Source organism: Vipera ursinii (genome assembly GCF_947247035.1).
Source record: "Vipera ursinii genome assembly, chromosome: 2".
NCBI classification, from domain to species: domain Eukaryota; kingdom Metazoa; phylum Chordata; class Lepidosauria; order Squamata; family Viperidae; genus Vipera; species Vipera ursinii.
The window spans coordinates 132,853,121-132,876,846 of NC_139513.1; the positions used below are offsets into that span (position 1 = coordinate 132,853,121).

General features: G+C 39.6%; 1 protein-coding gene across 1 annotated transcript in view; it reads right to left on the reverse strand.

Moving 5' to 3' along the window:
- MAP2K6 (mitogen-activated protein kinase kinase 6) overlaps nt 1-17,349 on the reverse strand; it is a 114,081-nt gene extending 96,732 nt beyond the window's left edge. The window contains exon 1 of the mRNA XM_083351404.1: nt 17,076-17,349. Coding sequence (XP_083207530.1) covers nt 17,076-17,088 — 13 coding nt within the window. The 5' untranslated portion in view covers nt 17,089-17,349. The remainder of the gene's footprint in view (nt 1-17,075) is intronic.
- Between the last annotated feature and the right edge of the window lie 6,377 nt (nt 17,350-23,726).

The following is a 23,726-nucleotide window of genomic DNA, read 5'->3' on the forward strand; positions in this document are numbered from 1 at the left end:
GATAAACCTGAACTGTGTATTGACCTCTGGACCAGTAAGAAGACTTTGTATTTGGAATACTCCTTGGACTGTTACTATTGTGTATGACCTGGACTGTTGACCGTGCATATTTGTTTTTACACCACCTCAAAAGTAAAATACTTTGTTTTCACAACTCAGTGTACTCTTGTGGTTACTGTGTGACTCTTACTGCTCTCAGTACCCTTCCTTGTCTGTGCAACTCCTTGGTAGCACAAGGAGACCTCTGCACATCAATTCCTAACAATCCCAAAGGGCATCATCTCAATTTTTAAAAGTCTTAAGCAACCAGAATACAGTAGTGGGGTAAAAACCATTGCTAAGTAACAGTGGACATGCTTGTTATCAAAAATATTTCAAGTCCAATTCCTAGCAATTCCAGGATCTGGTAACACATGATGGAAAAAAAATCATTGCTCTAACCCAAAACTAAGACTGTGGAGGACTGTTATCAGACTGAATTCTAGTTGTGCTAGCTAGAGAATTCTGGGAAGTAGAGTCACAACACTTCTGGAGGATCCCATTTTGAGGAAAACTGATATATACTGACAAATAGTCTGGCCTGTTTCAATGTAGGTTCCTAAGCCTTCTTTTTCATATCAATTATTTATCACTGGATTCCAACTGTACTTGTAAATCTTTTGAAATTTTTAAAAAATTTTACTTTGAAATGTTACTTCCTTATTTTGGTCAGAATTACCATTATCATTGGGATATCCTGCTGATTTCATTCTCATCCTACTGTTTATTATCTTGACCATTTTCACAAACTGAATTATAACATGGTCCCCATAAGAGTATTATTTATTTATTTATTTATTTATTTATTTATTTATTTATTTATTTTAATTCCATTTATATCCCGCCCTTCTCCGAAGACTCAGGGCGGCTTACAAGCTTAGCAGTAGCCTTCATTCTATGTATATGCCTGCTTATTAGGGCTTTCACACACACCCCAAGCGGCATTATTACAAAGTCAGCTTATTGCCCCCAACAATCTGGGTCCTCATTTTACCTACCTCGGAAGGATGGAAGGCTGAGTCAACCTTGAGCCTGGTGGGATGCGAACCTGCACTAATTGCAGGCAGCTGGTGTTACTTAAGGAGGCATTAGCCCACTGCTCCACTTGGAGCAGTGGGCTAATGCCTCCTTAAGTAACACCAGCTGCCTGCAATTAGTGCAGGTTAGCATCCCACCAGGCTCAAGGTTGACTCAGCCTTCCATCCTTCCGAGGTAGGTAAAATGAGGACCCAGATTGTTGGGGGCAATATGTTTGGAGCACGGTGCTGTCACTTACAGCAAGCCCATGGAGAAAACAGTTCTCTTTCACATAAGGAATTCAAGTTAAGCTAGTAACTCTAGGCTACTAGGAAGGGAAAAAAACCTGCCCTCAGTTATGTTGTATTACATATAGTAAAACAGGCCTGATTCAAAAATGCCTTTCTGAGTTCCCAAGGACTTTCCCTAGGTTGCTGTTTATTTGTAGTCCTCGATTTGCAACAGAGGGTTAGCAACCATTTGAAGTTACAATGGACCCACAAAGAGGTATTTATGACCCAATTTCAAAGTTCAGATGTCGGGCTCAATGCGACCATATTTGGGCACTAAGCAACCAGTCTAACATTTACGTGACTATGATGTATGACTACTTCACCAATTATATCTGGTTTTCAGCAAAAACAATGTTCATAGCAAATATTGGGTTCACTTAACAGCTATGTTTGCTTAATCACCACAGTGTATGCTTTACAAGCATCACAATAAAGGTAATAAAATTGGGTCCAGTCATGTGGTGAACCACTTTACAACCATCATGACTTATGACCATAACTGCCAATTTCAAGGTTGCAACTCAAGGACCGCATGTATATGTGTGTGCCTAGTCTTAAATGATTTCCAAGTTACGCATTTGATTTATTCTAAATAGTTAAATGTTAACAGTGCAGTTGTACAATTCTCTCTCCTTGACAACAGAATAATGCCAGTTGATTGTTAATGAAGCTGCAGATTCTCCACTTTCTAACTCTGACAGTTCTTGAACTTTTGCAGAGCAATTTTCTTAAAGAGCCAGAGAAAGCCACCTCTCCTATCTTATCCCCAGTCCTGCAGGGCTTACTTACAAAGGCAAAGTAAATTATCTTATTTTAAAAAAATATCTAATAGAACAAATAAAGTATGCTCATTATTGGTGACAAGTTTTCCTCTGGATTGGCAATGTGGCTGAAGACTGAAAAGTTTGGAAGCTTCGAATTTAAAGTCATCCAATCTGCCTTCATTTCACCTCCACATGAGTGAATGAGCAGAAATTTCTAAGAAGATCAAAACAAATATATCTCAGTCTATCAAGGAGAATGATTAGAACAAAGAGGTGTAAGATTTATTCCCTTTTCTATTGATTTCACCCCCTTTTCCATATATTTATTCTTTCAATTTAAACACTTTGGGAAAACTCCAATGCCCAGTTGGAGAAGGCTAGTATTTGGATGGTAAAATGAACAACCAGATATTTTCAAATCTCTTTGGACACCTAAGTGGTATTCTTTGAGTAACACCATTGGGAGATAAAAAGCAAATTATAGACTGTGGAATAAAATGCAGTACATTCAACATTTCTAGCATAGAGAGCCTATCCAGATGAAGAAAAAAAGCATTGCCTATAGAGGTTTCAGCATTCACTAAAAAATGACAAGAGAACAGATGGACTTCTTTTGTTATTTAAATAAGGTGTCTTTTGGCTCCTTAGTCTAAAAAATGTTACTTTGATTTCTGTGGGCAATAATCAGCTTCATCAGATGCATGGAGATGAATTCTTCCAGGACATTTATTATATATCCATCAACTGTTGGAGGAGAAGATAGAAAAAGGAAGAATAGTAAAAGGAGACATTATAGGATAATAAAATTTAAGGGTAACAACCAGATAAAACTGTTTGTAGATGATGGCTATTAAAAAAAAAAGAGCTGTTGGATACGAAAGCCATTATAAATAATATGCACACAAGGGATCATGTGTGTATAATGCATTTTTCTAAAAAAATAAAAAACCCTTTTTTTAATTAATGATTCCACTTACAGAATTGTGATCCAAACAATAGATAACAATACACATTCACAACTTGATACATGGAAAACATCACAGGAAAGTTAAAAGGCTTAAAAGAGCATTTTGTGTTTATGGCAGCCGAGAAAAAGTAATAAATAGCTAATGGAGGGGTAGAGTCTTTAATGTTCAGATATAAATTTGGTTTTAAACTCCTGGACAAGTTGTCTCTCGGCTGTTGTTAAGAGATGTAATATTGCCATTTTAAAATTCTGTAAATTAACAATAGCTATGATTGTAATAACTGTTCGGGATCAGCGATATAAACAACATACTATGCTGTTTATGTGAAGAGATAAAAGTGATAAAACAAAGATGTTTGTAGATGACACTTAACTATATCCTCTTGGAGGGCAATATTTGTCTGAGATGAAGCCTGAATGACTCTCTGCCAGAAGAAACTGTTAGTTGGTCTCCAGTCACAAATTGCAGTGTCAGCAATGACAGCCAAGCATCCTTCACACCTAATAAAGTTGGTTCAATCCCTTCTGCCTGTTCTTAGGAAACTTCCATCCTCTACAGTCCACAGTAAGCTGGCACAATGAATCACCCCTAGAAGATTGTTCTACCCACTACATTACACTAATGTGGCAAAAAGGAACAAAAGTTCAGCAGCTCTTATCCTTGAGCCAAACCTACCCTTTTAGTGAATATCTGTATTATTTCAATCACAACTGATCAATCACCATAGCATACCTGCAAGGATTATAAACATCTGATATTAGGGGAAGCAGCCTGTAATGCAGAGGTCACCAACCTTTGTCAGTTGTCAGACCGAAGGAAAAGGGAGGGGGAAGCATTTTACATCCGTGTTCACGCCCGTGTGCGCACAGGGCCACAAGCACACATGCGCCACAAACCGGGCGGAGCTAGCGTCCACGTGATACTCACTAGCCCTGCCTGTTCTTGCATGGTTCAGCACCTTGTTTCTGCACCACGTGGCAATGCGGCAGCTGTTTCTACACTTTGCAGCGCGGCGGTGGCCCATTTTTGTGCCCTATGACGCAGCGGCGGTCCATTTTCACACACCAAGGCATGGCAGCAACGGTTCATTTTCACACCCTGAGGCACAGCGACATCCCGTTCACGCCCCAAGGTGTGGCGGTGGCCCCTTTTTCGTGCCCTGAGGCACAGGGGCAGCCCATTTTGTGCCCCATGGCGTGATGTCCTGTTTTTGCCAACCATGGCAGTGGCACTAGCACAAGTGAGGAGATATGCACGCATACACATGCACACTGGCCATTCTGTCCTGTGGCCCAGTGGCCAGAAGGCCATGGCCCACTACTGTGCTGCGACCCACAGGTTGGGGACCCCTGCTGTAATGTATTAAGCATAGCTTTGGACAAAAGTAGTCTATTATCAAATCAGATGCTACAAAGGTTATGAGGTAATACAGGTAGACCTTGACTTACAACCATTCATTTAGTAACCATTCAAAGTTACAACAGCACTGAAAAAGTGCCTTATGACCGGTTTTCTCCCTTATGACTGTTGTAGCATCCCCATAGCCATATGAGCAAAATCCAGACACTTGGCAACTGGTTCATATTTATGATACTTGCAGTGTCCTGGGGTCATGTGATCACCTTTATTGCAAACTTCTGACAACAAAGTCAATGGAGAAGTCAGATTCACTTAACAACCATGTTACTAATTTAAAAACTGCAGTGATTCACTTAACAACTGTGGCAAGAAAGGTCATACAATGGGGCAAAATTCAACTATCTCGCTTAACAGTATAAATTTTGGGCTCAATTGTGTTCGTTAGTCAAGGACTATCTGTAGTCATTAACCAAAGATTACTTATATTATAAAAACAGATTTTTATATTTATTGGGTTTTTCTTTCCACTTACAATTCTTTCTTTAGAGGAATTGTGTCTTTCAGATTATAAACTTAAGATTATTATTGTTTCCACCTGGCTGACCTAGACTGACAGGGATTTTAATTATGTTTACAATTCTAACTCTATTCTTTAATTTATTTTAATTTATTTCAAATTTTTATTTTTAATTTACTGTACAGAGACCTTTAAGTTTTGTTGTTGTTAGCCGCCCTGAGTCCCTCGGGAGATAGGGCGGGATATAAATCCCATTAATAAATAAATAATAAATAAATAAATAAATATTATTGTAAGCCATCATGGATCCTTTTCAGCTAAAAAGATATATTTAATAAATGATATACAAACTCATTTTATGTATTCTCAAAATCCTCAAACTAATGAAAGCAAAGCTAAATGTAAAACCATAGCATTAAAGCCCTGAATATTTATAATATCTTGTCTTGTTTGAACGCCTGTAATAAATCAAGTGCTATTCTGAGGTCAAGCATGATTCAAGCAGTGACCAGAAATCCTAATAATAGTGTACGGGTTCTGCTGACTGTAGTATTAGCTTAAGTTGCTAACTAAAAACACCGAAGACAGAAGCTACATAGGTAGTCCTTGACTTACGATCTCAATTGGGACCAGAACTTCCATGGCTAAGCACGGCAGTTGTTAAGTGAGTTTTGCTCAATTTTATGACTTTTGCCATGGTAGTTAAGTGAATCACTGCAGTTGTTAAGTGCAGTCATTAACTAAATCTGGCTTCTCTCATTGACTTTGCTTGTCTGAAACCAGCTGGGCAGCTTGCAAATGGGATACTGCAACCATCATGAGCCACTTGCCAAGCACTCAAATTTTGATCATGTGGTCATGGCGATGCTACAATGGCCCTAAGTGCAAGTACCGATTGTAAGCCACTTTTTTTTAGTGCTGTTGTTAACTTCAAACAATTGCTAAATGAATGGTTGTAAGCTGGGGAATATCTGTACATGATATACTATTTAAAATATGACTAACATCTTGGGCTTTTAACTAATTCTGTATTTATGAAATAGAAGATAAAATAGAAATGTAATATTTGTTCATTCTAAAGATAAAGGATGCAGAAATCTTAACTGGATGTAGCTTGACATCTCTGTCTCCTAAACATCACCTGAATCAGCAGCAACCTGAGCCACAGGAAAAAGCAGCCCTAGCAATACTGCAATCAAAAACCTAAATGTCAGTCTCCATAACTCTTATACACAATATCAATAATACAGCAATTATACTAGGTTTTTTTCTCCACCTTTACATACCTATTTTGGAAACAGATCATTCTTACCTCTAAAATAAATGTATTGCCTTCATGGTTCAAATAATAAAAACCACTAGCCCCCCCACCCCTTCTCCCAGATACTCAACAAAAGGGAGGCTCTTGTTCCCAATAACAAGAGGTAGGGACACAACCAACTAAAACTCATGCCGTAGATATAAATCATTATACTTTCTTCATTCAATGCAACAAATGCTCAACTAGGGTTGAATGGATATTTTGTACTAGATTTCACAGCATTCCAATTGCCAGGTTAATTCCACATTGGAAACACATAATTCAGACATCAAGATCTGAAAGAGTACTAACCTAAAAGATGCATAATATTGTATTAGGCTGGAAGGGAAAAAAAAGTGGCAATTTAATTTTAAGCTATCTTTTCCTTGTCCCTTACACCCCTCCCTTCAAAACAGCAGAAAAATTAGGGATTCTAAAGGATCACGCTAATAAACACACTGGGATTTGTATGTGTATCTAGGGACATATCTTCCTCACCATGCCATCTGTTTATTTATACAGTATTAAGTGTTGTATCAAGTAGGCTTTGCAGGGTCTATGACTAATCAGGAGAGCTTACAAGAATAAACTGCAGGTAAAACACAGTAATAAAACTCCAATCAAAACAGAAATCACAGATCAATCAGACTAAACCAACCAAAACCTGCTAGAAGAAAACCTGAGAAGGCACATCAATATTCAGTGACAGGCAGTAGCCCCTGGCTAGCCTTGTCCCAGTTAGGAAAAAAAAGGCAGACCTTGGTCTGGTTAATACTTTGATGGGAGACTTCCAAGGCAATGGACTAAATTAGGAAGTAAAAAACAAGGAAAAGAATCCCAGAAGAAAGTTCAATCACTTCTGTATTTTTACTACGAATGTTCTATGAAAGCTCCAGAAAGCCATCACAGGTGCAACCTGTGTCAAAAACTGTTTTAGTCTCCAGACTTTTAATCATCTTAGTTGCTCTTCTTCCCACTTTTTCCAAAGTCTCAACTTCTTTTTTGTAATGTAGATGCAGTATTCCAGGTGTGGCCTTACTAAGGCTTTATAAAGCGTTACTAATACTTCACGTGATTTTTTGATTCTATGCCTCTGTTTATACAACCAAGAATTGTATTAGCTTTTTGGGGCTACTCCCGCACACTGCTGGCTCATATTTAAGGGATCATCCACTAGGACCCCAAGGTCCCTCACACAGTTACTGTTTTTGAGCCAGGCCCAATCTGTACTTGTACCTTTGGTTTTTCCTGCCCAAGTGTAAAACCTTGCTTTTCTCCACATTAAATTTCATTAAATTTTGGATAGAGCCCACTGATCAAGTCTGTCAAGATCTTTTTAAATACTGAGCTTGTCTTATAGAGTATTAGCTATTCCTGCTAGCTTAGTGTCATCTGCAAATCTGATGAGTTCCCCTTCTATTCCCTCATCTAAGTCATTTATGAAGATATTGAAGAGTACTGGGCCTAAGACAGAACCTTGTGGTACCCCATTTTTTACTTCCATTAAGGAACCATTAGTACCATTAAGGACTACTCGTTGGGTACGGTTTGTCAACCAGTTACAAAATCATCTGGTAGTGATGCTGTCTATCCCACATTTTTCTAATTTACCAAGAAGTAAGTTGCAGTCTATTTTGTTGAATGCCTTGCTCAAGTCTCAGTATACTATGTCCACAGCATTCCTCTGGTCTACTAATTTAGTCACTTTGTCAAAGAATAAGACTGGTTTGACATGATCTGTTTTTAACAAACTCTTGATGGCTTTTAGTTATAACTTTATTTGTTTCTAGATATTTTTTGATTATATTTTCCAGTATCTTCCCAGGTATTGATGTTAAACTGATTGGTCTGGTTTTTTTTTCCTTTTTTGAAGATGGGAACCACATCAGCTCTTTCACAATGGGGATTAAAATGTAGCTGTCATTTTATCCTACCTGTTTGTGGACAGGACAAAATGGCAGACACCAGAGAAATTGTATCATTTTGCTGTGAGGGGTCTGCATAATGCCATAGAACAGGGATGTCAAACTCACAACATCACATGATGTGTCGCGATGTATTGCAACTTTTTTTCCTTTGCTGGTGTTGAAGGAAAAGTCTTCATCATGGCTCCGTTCAAGCAGGGGATAAACAACATGGCGACTGCTTTAGAAAGAAGGTTGTAGTTTATTGAAGAGGAGAGCCAGACAGTAAGATGGCTCTGGAAGAAAGGGAGAGCATATGTAGGGTGTGGGTGTTTATACCCTCTTGAGCCTTTTGTTTGGAGTTGTTTCCTGCTTCTGTTTGAGGCTATTTCCTGTGTCATGTATTCTGACCTGCGTCTGGGTGTGCCCTTTGGCATCTGTGGGTTAATCCTATTATGTCCTGTTTTAGTGTTTGGGTGGGGTATGTAGATTTTAGGTGTCTTTGTCTTCTTTATCTTCTAGCTGGGGCATCCAACCTTCCTGGATTATTTACATCTGCACTGTACAGTGCTGGTTTCTGCTTGGGGAAGGGAGACTTGGGGCTATTAAGAAAACTGGGCATGCTTTTCTGCCTCATCCTTTTAAGAAATATATTTTTCTACCCTTTTAATATTTCCTTCTCTGCGGGGCTGATTTACCATACCCGCAATGGGGTGGATTTCAGCATGATGCATCTGGCCCTTGGGCTGGCAGTTTGATACACGTACTGTAGAAGTTTCTGAATGCTGCAGAAAGTTTATGCAGCACTGCAGGCATTGGTAAGGCAGCAAAACAAAGCAAGTTGTCCCCCGGCTGTGTGACACCAACCCAAATGCAGCAGCCATTTTATGGGCGGGACAAAATGGCAGATGCTTTTGAAATCATGCTATCCAGTCATGCAAAGAAAGAAGTCTTTCCAGCACTCTGGAAAGCCTAGGAATTCTTCATAAAGTAAAGTAAATGAGGAGGAGGCTGTTTGACCTGATGGGGTGGGAAGCTGGCCTAAGGCTAGGAGGGCCCAGTAGAAGTAGGAAAAGCCCTGCTGGGACCCAAGTATAGGAAGGGACCTCACAGGGATGGGTGAAGCCTTGGGAGGGCCAGGCCAAGTAGGCCTGGGCCTGTAGTAGGCTTCCAATAGCCTCCCTCACCCAGGAGGCACCCCACAGTCCATTTTAACGACCTGTAGTTTGCTTTATGTTTCATTGGGGAGAGCAGGGGGGGGGGGGTTATTAGGTGACACATTTCACCTAACAACTGCCATGACATGCAACCATAATGACCAGGCTGCCTTATGGTCCTATCTCAAGGACTACCTGTATACAGACAGTTTGGCTCTCAGATGCCAGGAAGTAAGGACTTCATTTTGAGCAAACTACAGGCTCTGAGTGACCTTCAAAGTCAGCCCCAGGTAAAGCATATGGCCACTATATAAAAAAATGGAGAAAGGAATGACTGACACACCAACAACCTCTAATGGGAAATATAAGAGAAAAAATGTAATAAATAAAATCATACGTTTCTTCAATAAAATGGAAAATGAAAAGCTAGAACCCACGGTTTAATCCCAAGAGTGTTTTTTAGTAGAGAATTTACTATAGCTGCCTATGTGTTCCTTTAAGAGACTTTCCTCATCCATCCAAGACTTAATTAGCCAAAAGGGGTAGAAATCAAATATACAATTAGCTGAAATATGACCAAACTATCTTGACCACACTGCACAATGCAAAAATCTTCCATCACAATAAGGTGGCCATAGAGCCAAAATATACAGCAGCATGAAGACACATACATAGTCATGATACTAAAAAAGTACCTCTTACCATGAAGGCAACTATGTCACATACTTCAGCAACAGACAAAAAAATCTATGTTCATTGGACAAGAGGAAGGATTTATATATCCTCTATATGACATTTAAGCTTACAGACTTCTGTTTTGCTTTGGAACTCTGAAAGCCAGTTTCCAGAGTGAAGTCACAACCACAATCAAAACAGGCAGGCCCTTCTGTGTAGAATTGTCTAAAGGGAAGAAATACTTCTTTTACTTAGTCAAGAAACTTTTATTTACCATGTAGATCAAGACAAGACTTTTTATCTACCTGATTCACACAGGGAAAACTTTCAATCCCCCAATGGCTACACGCGTCTCTTAATTTTTTAATTTTAATTTTATATTATTGTACTTCCACTGTTTACTTTTGTTTTATTCCTGTTATGTTTACATTTTTAATCTTTTTTTTTTCATTTTACTGTTGCAAGCAGCCCATAGTAGCCCCACGTTGAGAAGGACAGCAAATAAATTTAACAAATAAATAAATAAAATACCATTTGTGAAAACAAGTGGATGCTCTGGGAAGAGACTCTAAATAAACCAGAATTGGAAAGGACTCTTCACTTGAACACCAAAGTGTTGTCGCATTTTCTATGGCAGCAGGGAGAATTCCAGGTCTTGGCCTTGGTTATGCTCATTATTACCTGAAAATAATTATCAGTGACTTATTAGCTAAGTGCTAATTTGCAAGCACTCAGAACTAATTATCCTTTGGTGAAACAAGAATTGGTGTTATTTCAGTATTTATCCTTTTTAACAGTTCTGTAAATAGTAATTCACATTTCATTACACCAGCAACATGACTTAGATCACACAAAAAGCAGAGCAACTATGGTCACTGCCAGCATCTTTGGGCAGAAGTTTTGTTATGTCTCCCGTGTGTCATTCTCAGGCCCTTTGGCTCAGAGGTGATCAAAATACCTGTGGAATTCCATTCTGAAGAGGTCCAATTTCAATAAGCTTTCAAGAAAAAGTAAGGTTTTTATGAATTGCTCAACAGCATTTAAAAGGACTGTTCATTTAAAAGATTGAATTCACCCACTCGTAGAATACAAGCCCAAACACTCACTTTAATTCTTGAGTAGCATTCAAATAATATGTTAGGTGTAAGACAGGGCACAGGACTTGCACAGTCACTTAGCAGAAGTCATGCATGCTATTTCTCATGAAGTTTTCTTTGGAATTAATACCATGGAGATTATTCCAAATAAGCCTTTTTAAACAGAATGAAAAAATACAGGTAAGTTCTTACATTCAGATAGCTGCAGATATCACAGAGGCTATCCAAAAGTCAAAATAACAGGAAGATAAATACTAATATTAAGTCATAAAGCAGATTGATTGATTTGGGGTAAACCTAACTATTTGCAATGTGCAAATCATGACTTATAGCTTAGCATGTAGTGAAAAACCAGTAAATGTGGTTTATCAATAGATCTTAATAAACTTAATAGTTTATATGTTCCTCAGCCATTGACTAAAGTGATACCTCATAAATTAATTTCCTTGTGATTTAAGTGATTGCAAAGCCTCCTGATGGGCCAACTAGAATATATTCTAGTATAACCCAATTATTTAACATTCTTCCCCATGCAATGCTGTATTCAGGCTCAGTCTAGAAGAAACATAGTAGTTCATAATTACAGATGCATACACATCATTTAAATAACTATGTCAAGCAATTCAAAACACACCTAGTAATAGTTCAAATATTTATCTACATCACTTTTCACTGAACCTGCATCACTTGAAGAAAATTAATTGAGCTGATCCTGAAGACATGAAAGTTGTATCTATAGCAACCTGTTGCAATCAAGCACTTCCCAGATGCATTGCACTGCAGTTCCCAGAATCCTGAAATAGCATCATGTTTTCCAATGTCCAGCAATGAATGAATGGGACTATATGAGAGCTATAGAAGCACATCAACTGAAACAAAATGTTTCTTTTTGAAACATTAAAACATCTGCACCATAAAGCTCAAGTTGCTTCAAAGTCATCTTTGGTTTTCTACATAGACATCTATACATTACTCAGGTCACAAGCAAAATAAAGAACAAACTTCAAAGCAGCTATGCAAATCAATAAAAACACACAGCTGCTTTAAGGCACTGCATTCATATTCTGTTTGGAACTCTATTATGAACTTTTGGCAATCCAATGATTTCTTCATTGCCAATACAATCTTCAAATAACTAAAAGAACTGTGTATACATACGCACACACATGCACACACAGATGGATATCAGCAAATCAAATTAACTGTATTACTAGTAGAAAAGCTCAGTTATACTGTAACAGCAAGTATGTGGTCAGCGGCTGATTGAGGAACAAATCATAAACTTCCAAGTTAAGCTAAGTGGAAGCCGAAAGCCATTCAGTTTTCAAAATGTGAAGTGGAGCATATTCCCTGTGAACTTAAAGAATTTTGTTAAGGATGAATATGAAATCACATTACATGGGTAAACCTGGGGTAACCATCACTGCACATGCTGCCACATTCTGAACCACTTGTAGCTTCTGGGTGGTCTTCCAGAACAGCCTTATGTAGAGCACATTGCAGTAATTTGAACAGGTCTTCAGAACCCTTCAAAACACTGGCTCCCAGTCTCCTTCCAGATGCAATTCAAGATGCTGGTTATTATTTTTAAAACTCTATATGGCTAGCTAGGTTATCTGCAGGTTCACCTCTCTCTAAGGACATCTACTTGTCCCATCAGATCAGATGCGATCACCTTAGTCCCTTCCCTTATATTATGGAATCTAGGAAGCCTGCCTTTTCCATGGCAGTCTCTACCTTATGGAATACCCTTCTCCTTGAGAAGCACTTAAATCTTTTTCCCCCAAGTACTGGGATAGAGTGAGGTGGATGAAAGGATTTAAGGAGGGATTGCATGGTGGAAGCTTAGTTTCAGTGCCAAGGTTTTTTTTAAGTTTATAGTTTTAATAGGTATATGTATTATGTTGTTTTACTGATGGAGCTTTAATTGTTGATTGGGAGCTACCCAGAATTCAATATAAAATGGGCAGCTACAAAAGTGTTTTAAATAAACAAACAAACCATTGCAGTGATGGATTCGCTATTAGAAAACCTGGAAGATCAGGCTGGGGACAGATCCTCCTGTAGAAAATCTGTCTATGTCAGCATTTCCCAAAGGGGTCAGTATTGACATCCAAGGGTCAATGGGGACTACCCAAGGGGTCAAACTTATTATTATGGTTTGTCACACAGTCATCCAGATGTTCAGATTGGATTTGGCATTTTATCCACCTTTCAGGTCCTTCCCAAGGACCTCGGTTAGGCAGATGTGGAAGTCTGATGATGTTACAAGATATTATTGCAGGATGCAATTGACTGAGGGTGAATTTGTCAATGCCAATAGCGTTCAAGTGGCGCTCCAATGATTTTTGGTATTGCACCCAAGGCACCTATTAATAACAGTATTATTACTTTAAGTAGTATTTAGTAAATTGTTTTCATATAATGAATGTTTGGGGGATCAACAAACAATCTGAAATTTCATGAAGGTGGCTGATGAGGTCAAGGCTTTGGGGATCCCAGAATGTGATCAAAATGACTTGATGACACTTAGACAATCAATCTATCAATCACTGTGTCACACTGACACAATTGAAAGCTATTCAAATGATCGATTGAAAATAATACCACTGAAGTCAATACTGCTAATTGGAGGCCACACAGAACTGCTTCTTCATGCCAAGTCTGCACATGGTATGCCACATGGATAAATTCTCATTCTGTAATCTGTCTCCAACCTTCTGCCAAGTCTTCTTGAAATGAGAACAAGATGGCACAGAAATCCATTATAAGGAAGGCGCCAAACTGCATGTCCAGCTGGCATACCTTAAGTATTTATTACATGAAACAAGCCATAGATTTTCTAAAACAACTCTGCATTATGAGAGCAAAAGATGACTCTCACAACAGAGGTATTGGTACATCAGGTAATTAAGTGCTGGAATGATGGCAGGGCACGGAATAAAGAAAGATCAAGCCACAATTAGAGTTATTGGTACTAAAATTAAATTTTCTCCATATAGATCTAGGCCAACCATTTCTGCAGATGAAAATAAGAGTTGTGGACTAAAGTAAATTCCACAATATTGACCTCAAAATACAAACAAAATGCAACCACAACTTCACTAATAGATATTCTTGAGAAGTGTGACACCTACTGCAATTATGGAAGTCTGACTGTATATTTTATTATTTTTGGGTAACAAGGTTTATTTTCTTTTTTACGTTTTTAATCAACCGTTTTAGAAAATTACATTGCAACTTACCAAGCTGTTTTTTAAAACATATTATATTCTTTAGGGCCCTGAAGAATTTACATTTTTACAAAGTCCTAGTCTTTCCCTTCAGAAAAATACTGCAAGGCCAGAGAAAATTCCATTGCTTTTTACTTACATTAATCCTTTATTAAGATGCCTCAACTCACTCTAGCTAAGTGCTGATTATAAGATCTTTGGGGAAGGAATTTGTCTTTAGCTTATGTTATTCTGTAAGTTCCATATATACAGATTGCTAACCAAACAACAGAAAACAGGAAATCATCTCATAATCACCATTTATTCAATTCCTATAGCTACCCATCTCAAACAAGTGACTCTGGGCTGCAATCATAAATCAATTAAAAACAATTACTACAGAAAAGTAAATAAATATGGCAGTCAAGGAAAAATGTCATCATATATGTCAATATAGCCGGGAAACCTAGGGCACTTTAGAGGCCAATAAGGTCTGGATCATCCTCAAATCTGCTTAACACTATTTCTCAAATAGGGAATATAACAAATATTAAACTGATAAGACCAGATACCACACTCAACCAAGGCCCAGAAGTAGTGAGAGGCACTTTTATAGCTATATACTTCTGGTTCTAGCGCCAAAGAATTGAAGCCTTTGAACTATGGTGCTGGAGAAGACTCCTGCGAGTCCCTTGGACTGCAAGGCGATCAAACCGGTCAGTCCTAGAGGAGATCAACCCTGACTGCTCTTTAGAAGGCCAGATCCTGAAGCTAAAACTCAAATACTTTGGCCATCTAATGAGAAGGAAGGACTCACTGGAGAAGAGCCTAATGCTGGGAAAGATTGAGGGCAATAGAAGAAGGGGACGACAGAGAATGAGGTGGCTGGATGGAGTCACTGAAGCAGGCGTGAGCTTAAATGGACTCCAGAAGATGGTAGAGGACAGGAAGGCCTGGAGGAACGTTGTCCATAGGGTCGCGATGGGTCGGACACGACTTCGCAACTAACAACAACAACTTCTGGTTCTCAGTACAACCAAGGTTGCACTTTTCTCTAAAAGAAGGGGAGGGGGAGGAGACCATGGATAAGGATGTCCATTTCCATATTAGAATGTCAAAATAGCTCTCTTTGAAATGCTATATTGCACATTTAAATATATGAGGAAGCTGAGATTGGATGGGGCTGGAAAGCAGTCAAAGGAAGACCAGCGTGGCCAAAGCAATCTTTCTTCCCAGAAACTTAAAGAGGCAGACAGGGGAAATGGCTAGCTTGTCCTTGGCGGTAAATGAAGACGGAGGCAAAAAAAATAAAATGTGAAAAATCTCTCCTTCGGACCTCATCGGTTTTTCCAAGGCTTTGGAGAAAGGCGAAAAAGAGTTACACCTCTTTCCCTCCTCCACGTATCAAAGGACGGGTCCCTTTCTAACTATTAACTAAATTAGCCCGTTGGATGAAAAAGCCTGAGCGAAAGCCACCTTCGGTGTAGGCATCCTGACAGCCTGGCCATAAGGACTTGCCTGGGAGCTTTTATAGTACCCAAACCTCCATTTGGCCGGGAGAGATCACTGCAACAAATGGGGAATCAATTATGCAATTCGGCCACCCCGAAAAGCAGCGATGTGTGTGTGTGGCTGCCGTGTAAGGAAAATACGAGACTGGCCACAGCTTTTTCCTTTCCAAACAGCAATCGCGACGCCTGTCTCTGTCCTTGTCTGGCTTAGGCGTGTTTACTCACCGAGCAACTCTTACAAGTGGCCTTTCGGAGTTCATCCCGCAGCCTCTGTCCCGGATCCACACTCTTCTCCCAAGATGCCGCCAGAAAACTCCCAAGAACATAGCCCCACAAGACAAGAGGGCCCCCCCCCCAATTCAAACAACAATTGCTCCTACGTTCAGCGAATTCTTCCTAAAGTTTGAATGAGCCACGGCCAGCCGCACTTCCTCCTCAATTCGTGTCAAAAATGCAAGCTTTCCATTTCGCCCCACCTTTCACCATATCTCACACGAAGACTCACAGAAGCCTCGCTGCTCTTGCCTTCATCTTAAAAACGCGCAGACGCCTGATAAATCCGCGTTCCAAAGTAAAAGGAGGCGAGCTCCCTGCGTAACTTTCTCAAATCTAGCCTTTGCAATACGCATACTACTTGCGACGGGGGGGGAGGGGCGGGGGAGAGGGAGCCAAGTCTATGGAAAATGAGCTCAACACTGGGCATCCGAACAATACTTTCCCATAGAAACCGAGACTTTATATTTAAATCTTGGTAACTCCACTCAAGTTTCACCTTCCATTTCCTCCGAAGATTTAAAACGCACGCAAGGATTTAAATCTGCATTGAGAGTTGTCTGCAGATTTATCTGCATTAGCCTTAAAGGGGTGGGGGGGGCAGAGGTACAGCTAGTCATGCATAAGCTTTCCAAAACCCTGTATTAATCTAGACTGCAAAAGGCGGCGGGGGGGGGGCAAGCTCAGGAATCCCAGCAAAAGAATGCAAATAACGTCAATGCACAACTAAACTACAAGCCCTGCCTTACAGGAACTCTTGTGTGTGCGTGCACGCCGCGCGCCCGAGTATGTGCGCGCGCGTGTGTATGTGTGTGTGTGCTTGTGCGCCTGCAAAAAGCACACAGATACCAAACAGGAAATGCAACTGAGAGCTATTCAGCGCCTCAAACTTCAAAATGCAATGGTATCCCGCAAATTGCATGCATGCAATTTCAAAATGCATGAACGACTTTTTGCATATCTGCAAATAACGCAAGTAGGAGCCTTACCTCTCTGAGACATTTTCCCCTCCGCTTTGATGGGGGAGGGGAACACAAAAGACTTTGCCTTCTGTAGCTAGTTTTGCAACAAAGATGCAAACTGCAAGCGCTCAATCTTCATGCAACTCGAGTTTTTCTGACTTCTCACAGCAGATTTCCTTGCAGAGGAAGGAGCTGCAATTGCACGCCTTGCAAAACAGATTGCAAAGTGGGCTTTCTCCCGCTATTGCAATGAGAAGGAAAGCTGTGCTGCACCTACATGATGGGCCAGGACTGGCAGCTAAAAGCTCCAAACTTGGATCCGAGTGTCTTAGTGCGCAGACGTCCTTTGCACGAACAGCGCGTTGATTTCTGGGTAATGTAGTTCTTCCGAATAGTTACTCGAGGATGCCCCTTAAAAAGACTATTTACTTCGCAGTCGACGAGGTGTATAACCAGATATGCAGAGGAGGCGTCTACCTGGAGGCAATCCATAGATTTGATTGAATACTTTGATCTTCGCGATCATTGCAAAGGGAAACGGCGGCTCACCGTCTTCTGTTCTGTAATCCAACGGCGGCTAAAGAGGCAGCATTGGGAGCAGACTTCCCCTGCAACCACGTTGCGAGATCTCCTATCTAGCAGTTGGCAGTTTCATAACGAGATGAGTTGCCGTGCTGGAAAGAAGAGACCGAGGCGTATTGCGTGGTACAGCCGGCTGGTCTACCTCCGCGATCGGCCAATTTCCCTGCGTGACCATTCCCACGACGAAGCTTGGCGAAGGGCTTTCCCTTCCGCAGCTCTCGTTGCTTAAATGAATACAGGGATGGCAAAAGTCTGGCTCTCTTGAAGAAAAAATAAATCTTCAACAAGGATTTTGTAAAGTTTACGCCTTGGTTGCGACGTAGGTTTCCGCGGATTACAACTCATTTCGGATCGCCGTGGAGAATGGTTTATATGGCTAGTAATCTTTGGGTCCTAGTTTATAAGTTTTCTTCATACCGTACTTTCACATTTATTTTTAATAGTGTAATCACTAGCCTCAATAGGAGTAACACTGTAACAGCCCTGCTCGATATAAATTGCCAAGAATATTTCTTACGACGCTGTATACAGACAAAATGAAAATTTAAAATTAATTGGTACATTGTATTGTTTTGCATGATTATGGGATTATAGGTAGTCCTTGATTTAGAACCATTCATTTAGTGACTTCAAAGTTACAATGGTACCAAAAAAAATGACTTATAACTATTTTTCACAGGACCATTGCAGCATCCCCATGGTCATATAATCAAAATTTAGATGCTTGACAACTGGCATATATTTATGATGGTTGCAATTTCGTGGGGTCATGTGATCATCTTTTACAATCTTCTGACAAGCAAAGTTAATAGGGAAGCCAGATTCACTTTACAACTGTGTTACTAACTTAACAACTGCAGTGATTTACTTAACTGTGGCAAGAAAGGTCGTAAAATGGGGCAAAACTCAATTAACAAATATGTCACTCAGCCTTGGAAATTTTGGGCACCATTGCAATCCTAAGTCAAGAACTACCTGAAATCTACTGCAATGTGGGTCAGTCAAGATGGAAATCACCTGGGATGACAAGGAAGGAAACTGCATTCTCCCCACTTCCTCCTCACCCCAGAATTGCTATGAAACCTAATAAAAATATTTCTACCACAGCAGCAGTAACTTTTGTTTTAAGGTGTCACACGGTAAGGGGACAAATTGAAATAATACATAAAAGACAGGTGTACAGAAAGTACTTGGCATGTTAATTTCAGATATCACAATTAGAAAAATGCCATCCTACCTTTAAATCAATTCAGGAAAATCAGAAAATAGCATATTTGCACAAACAAAGCATAATGAATAATTTGGTCCTCGATGCAATGATTTTAAATGGAAAAGAAAGCTTATTAGGAATGCAATACAGACAGAAACTTAATTCCAAAGAGTTAACAAGATTTTCTGGGCTGAAAATAACTATACCATAGCTGTTGATTTCCTGTGCTAGGATCCCTTGCAAACTTGCTATTGGCTTTGCTAACTGTAGATTAGGAAATCCAATCCATCTGAAATGTTAAAAAAGGTAGCAGAGTGCATTGCAGGAGGGAGAAATGGGTGGTGATACTTAAATTGATATTTTGTAACACTTCTTGTGAAATGACTGTCAGATGTTAAACTGTATTTGGATTTTTTTTAACCTATCAAGTCATGCCCAAGGACCTGGGATAGGGAGATGTTGCTGTTTAATGATATTTAAGATTTTGTTGCAAGATCTCAGCTGCTCCAAGTAAAGCTGCTTTTTGAAATTGATACTTTCACCAATGTAAAGTCCATATTTTTATGACTCAAGGATAAAAAATGTAATTAAAAAAAGACAGGAAGGGGAAACCATTGCATCAGAAAACAAAACTCAGTCAGGAACTTTAAAAATTAATATAGTGATACTGATTTTACAGTAAAAGATAACTGTTTCTAAACTATCTTAAGCATGCAAGATGAATATGGGACTCTGAAGAGTAATTCAATGAGAAAATGAAATATCCACACCCCTATATGGGTATTAACCTAAATTACTCAAAAATGGCAGGAGCAAAACTATTGAAAAGTGGTCCCCTTAATTCCAAGTACAGGCAATCCTCGACTTACAACCACTTGTTTAATGACCTTCAAAGTTCCAACAGCACTGAAAAAAGTGGCTTGTGACCATTTTTCACACTTACAACCGTTGCAGCATCACATGATCAAAATTTGGGCACTTGGCAACTGTAATGTATTTATGATGGTTGCAATGCTCCAGAGGGGTCATGTGATCAACCTTTTGCAACCTGACAAGCAAAGTCAACGGGGAAGCCAGATTCATTTAACAACTGTGTTAATAACAACTGCAGTTTATTCACTTAACAAAGGTTGTAAAATGGGGCAAAACCTACTTAACATCTATCTCATTTAACAACTATGGTGACTTATTTAATGACTAGAAAGGAACTGAGATTGTAAGTCTATTGCAGTAATATGATCTTCCATGTTAGCGACCATGACGATTAGCAACTGAGTTGCTGGTCCCAATTGTTGCCACTAAGCAAGGATTACCTATATTTATTTTGCTGTAAACCACCTAAAGTTGTTTAAGATGATAGCATGCACATTTTGTAAAATGAAAAAAAGAGAAAGGGGGGGGGAGGAGGAAGATAGTGTTGATTTGATTTGAGCTGCAATTGTCCACTTAGTAAGAGCCAGTGTGATGTACTAAATTAGAGCAGGGGTCCCCAACCCCTGCCCTGGTATTGGGCAGTGGTCCATTGGGAAGCAGGCCATCCAAGCAGCAGACAAGCACATTTGCACAAGCGGCAGATGCGCACTTGAAACCATCCCCTCACCACCACCCCTGTCAGTTCATGAAGCAGAAAAAGTAGGGGACTGCTGAATTGGAGTAAAGAGCCCTAGATTCCAAGCCAAACTCTTCATGGAAACCCACTAAGCAATTCACCCAACCTACCTGACAGGGTTGTGGGAAAGTCTAGGAGGAAGTGTTCTATATATCTCCTTGTGATGCTATAAACTAATAAGTTAAAATAATGAGTTATAAACCAAAACTGCAAAGAGTACAGAAATAGATCTCAACATTATTAAGTGTATAAATAATACATTGTTATAAAAGTAATGCTGAGATCTATTTTTGAACTATTTTTTTTATTTTTTTAATATACGGTACAATTTTCTATTAGAAGAGACGGGCATGCCAGAAATGTAATTGGCAGAATTATAGGCAATATTGTCAAAGGACCTCTAAATTATACCTCGACCTTACATCAGCTACAGATGTAAAGTATCCATGATGCAATACACGTAGAATTAAGAGATGGATCCTGCTACAGATTTCCTTCACTGGTTTCCCAAAATATTCAGGCTTCCAAATTTCTGCTTCAAGCAATATTTTTAATAGTTAGCCAATAAATCACAGAAGTTAAACGTTTATTATGGAAATGCTGATAGACCCATAGTCAAGTGGCAATGTAATGCATAACCGTGACCGTAATCTAATGAACAGTGAAATGTGTCTCCTTAAAGTCATGGAGGATATCCCTGGCAGAAATTTGTAGGCAAAACAATTAAGAAGATCTATGCACTGTGACTTTTCTTCTTGAAGACATTTTGGAATTCTCCTGTTTTAAATATTTGCAAAACCCATCAGGTTTGCAGAAATCAATTGCATGGCAACATACAATATATGGATCATCTATTATAAACTACAGTGCAGTGGGAAAACCATTGAACCACCCCTTTCAGATAGCTATCCAACCTGTTTAAAAATCTCCAGTGAGAGAACCTATCAATTTTTAGGCAAACTATTTTACTGCTTAAAGGTAAAGGTAAAGGTTCCCACACACATGCGTGCTAGTCGTTTCCAACTCTAGGGGCCGGTGCTCATCTCCGTTTTAAAGCCAAAGAGCCAGTGCTTGTCCGAGGACGTCTCTGTGGTCATGTGGCCGGCATGACTAGATGCCAAAGGCGCACGGAACGCTGTTACCTTCACACCGTAGTGGTCCCTATTTTTCTACTTGCATTTTTACGTGCTTTCAAACTGCTAGGTTGGCAGAAGCTGGGATGAGTAACAGGCGCTCACTCTGTTACGTGGCACTCAGGATTCGACCCGCCAAACTGCCGACCATCTGATCGACAAGCTCAGCGTCCTAACCCACTGAGCCACCATGTCCCTTTTACTGCTTAATTGCTGTTAAAAATAAAAAAAACCTCAGTCTGAATTTCCCTTCTTTTAATTGGTTGTCTTGCCTTTTCAATAAAGAACAGATCTGCACAGGACAGCTTTTGGATATTGGTGGCCTCCTTTTTCTCTTCTTTAATAATGATTAAAAGAGCTGAGTATGTTCAACTTGCAACTCCCACCCTTTTGTACTTGGATCCCGACGCAAATGCATAAATCAAGGGGATTGCAGCACAAAATAACAACACAAATTTAATCCTTTGTGCACCCTTATTGCCTCTCCTTCCCTAGACACCCATGCCTTCACAAAGTCCTAGGCGCCTGACCGATGTCTCTCAGCTTTTCCTCTTCTAGTTCCCTTGAATTCCAACATCACACAAGTCACTTTTATCCAAGGTATTTAATGCTTTCAATCTATTGGTTAATACCAGTTGTTGGGATGAGGTCCAGGATAGCAGAAGATTTCAGAAGATTTCTTCTTCTGAAAAATAATATTGTCAGACAGAAAAGGCAGCAATCTATTGGACGTTCCATTGCTAATGGAGTAGGTTTTCCAGCAGATATCAATATATTTGAAGTCTCCTGTTTCCACTAGAACTTATATAGTGGACATCAACTCCTGTTAATCCATGCTACAAAACCAACTGGTGAGGAATCAGAGAGGCACTAACTTTGAAGGTCAGTTCCTAAATGCCAGAATGATGGGAAAGAAGCCATTTTTGAAGGCACTACCTGTGCTTTCAAGCTGAGTTGTCAGCAAGAGTTGCATGTGGTCAACTTTTGGAACTTGGGAGAAAATGCTTGTGGACTGGGATCTGTTATTCAGCTGTAGTTACCTCATCACCCAAAACCATTTGCCATTTCCAATAGAGCAATTAGTTTTCCAGAGAACAGAACAGAAAAGTTCCATAAACTGTCTTTTGCTTTAAGAGCCAAGCTATATATTCCATGGAACAGCCCCAGAACCCTCTTATTCAGAAGAAGCTATTCCAAAGAGTGCTGGCAGTTTGGCATGATGGTATGGTGAGATAAAGTAAATCCTTTCTCTGTGACAATTTAAAAATAAAAATTGAAGGTGGAAAATTTTAAAACTCTAGGTTAGGATCAATTGCAGTTTATGCTTCCAGAATAAATCACACTGGAAATTTCAGTTAGCTAACTTGCTTTGTGTGTGCATCCACGTGTGTCTTACTTTTGCAACATGAGGTCACCCATTTCTCAAGTCTAGCCTAGGAAGTGGTGTTAGAAGAGGTTTCATGGCAGAATTTTTGTAGAAGGTAGGACAACCTATAAAAAAATTCAGGAGGAAAAGTGTGTGGCTCATAACAATGGGAGAAACCCACTAAAAACAACCCATTTGCTCTTCAAATGGCTATGACACAATTTAAAGGAGGCAAAAGGATGGAGGAAGGGTCACAACAGGTCAACAAGCACAGCGGCAAACCCTACATTGTAACAAAAGGACCAGAAAAACAGATGCTTAGCAATGCAACATAGCCTTCATTTGGCAAGAAACCCTCAACCCAACTGCAGATTCAGGACCTAAAGATCATCAAAAAATCTTCTAGACACACTGCATGAACAAATTAAAGCCATTTTAAAAGTCAAACTTGTGAGCACTGCTTATTTCAATGTGGTGCGCTTTGCAACACACAGTTCTTTCCGTGATTTTTTTTTAATGTGCTAACGAGACAAGTTTAGCGCTATCAGTATTTTTTACATTTGCAAATTCATCAGGATGCTGCTAGAAATGCTTATGGGCCAACATTATTGCCTTCAAATCTGTTATGGATGGCCCAGGGATCACTGCACTTTATTGCAAAAAGAGTGTGAGATGTTAGGCACTGTAATTTTCTAGCACTCCAGCAATATAAAACACATGGCTTAGGATTTAAATAAGCTTTCATTTCAAGGTCAAAGCATCTGTGGACAAAGTTAAT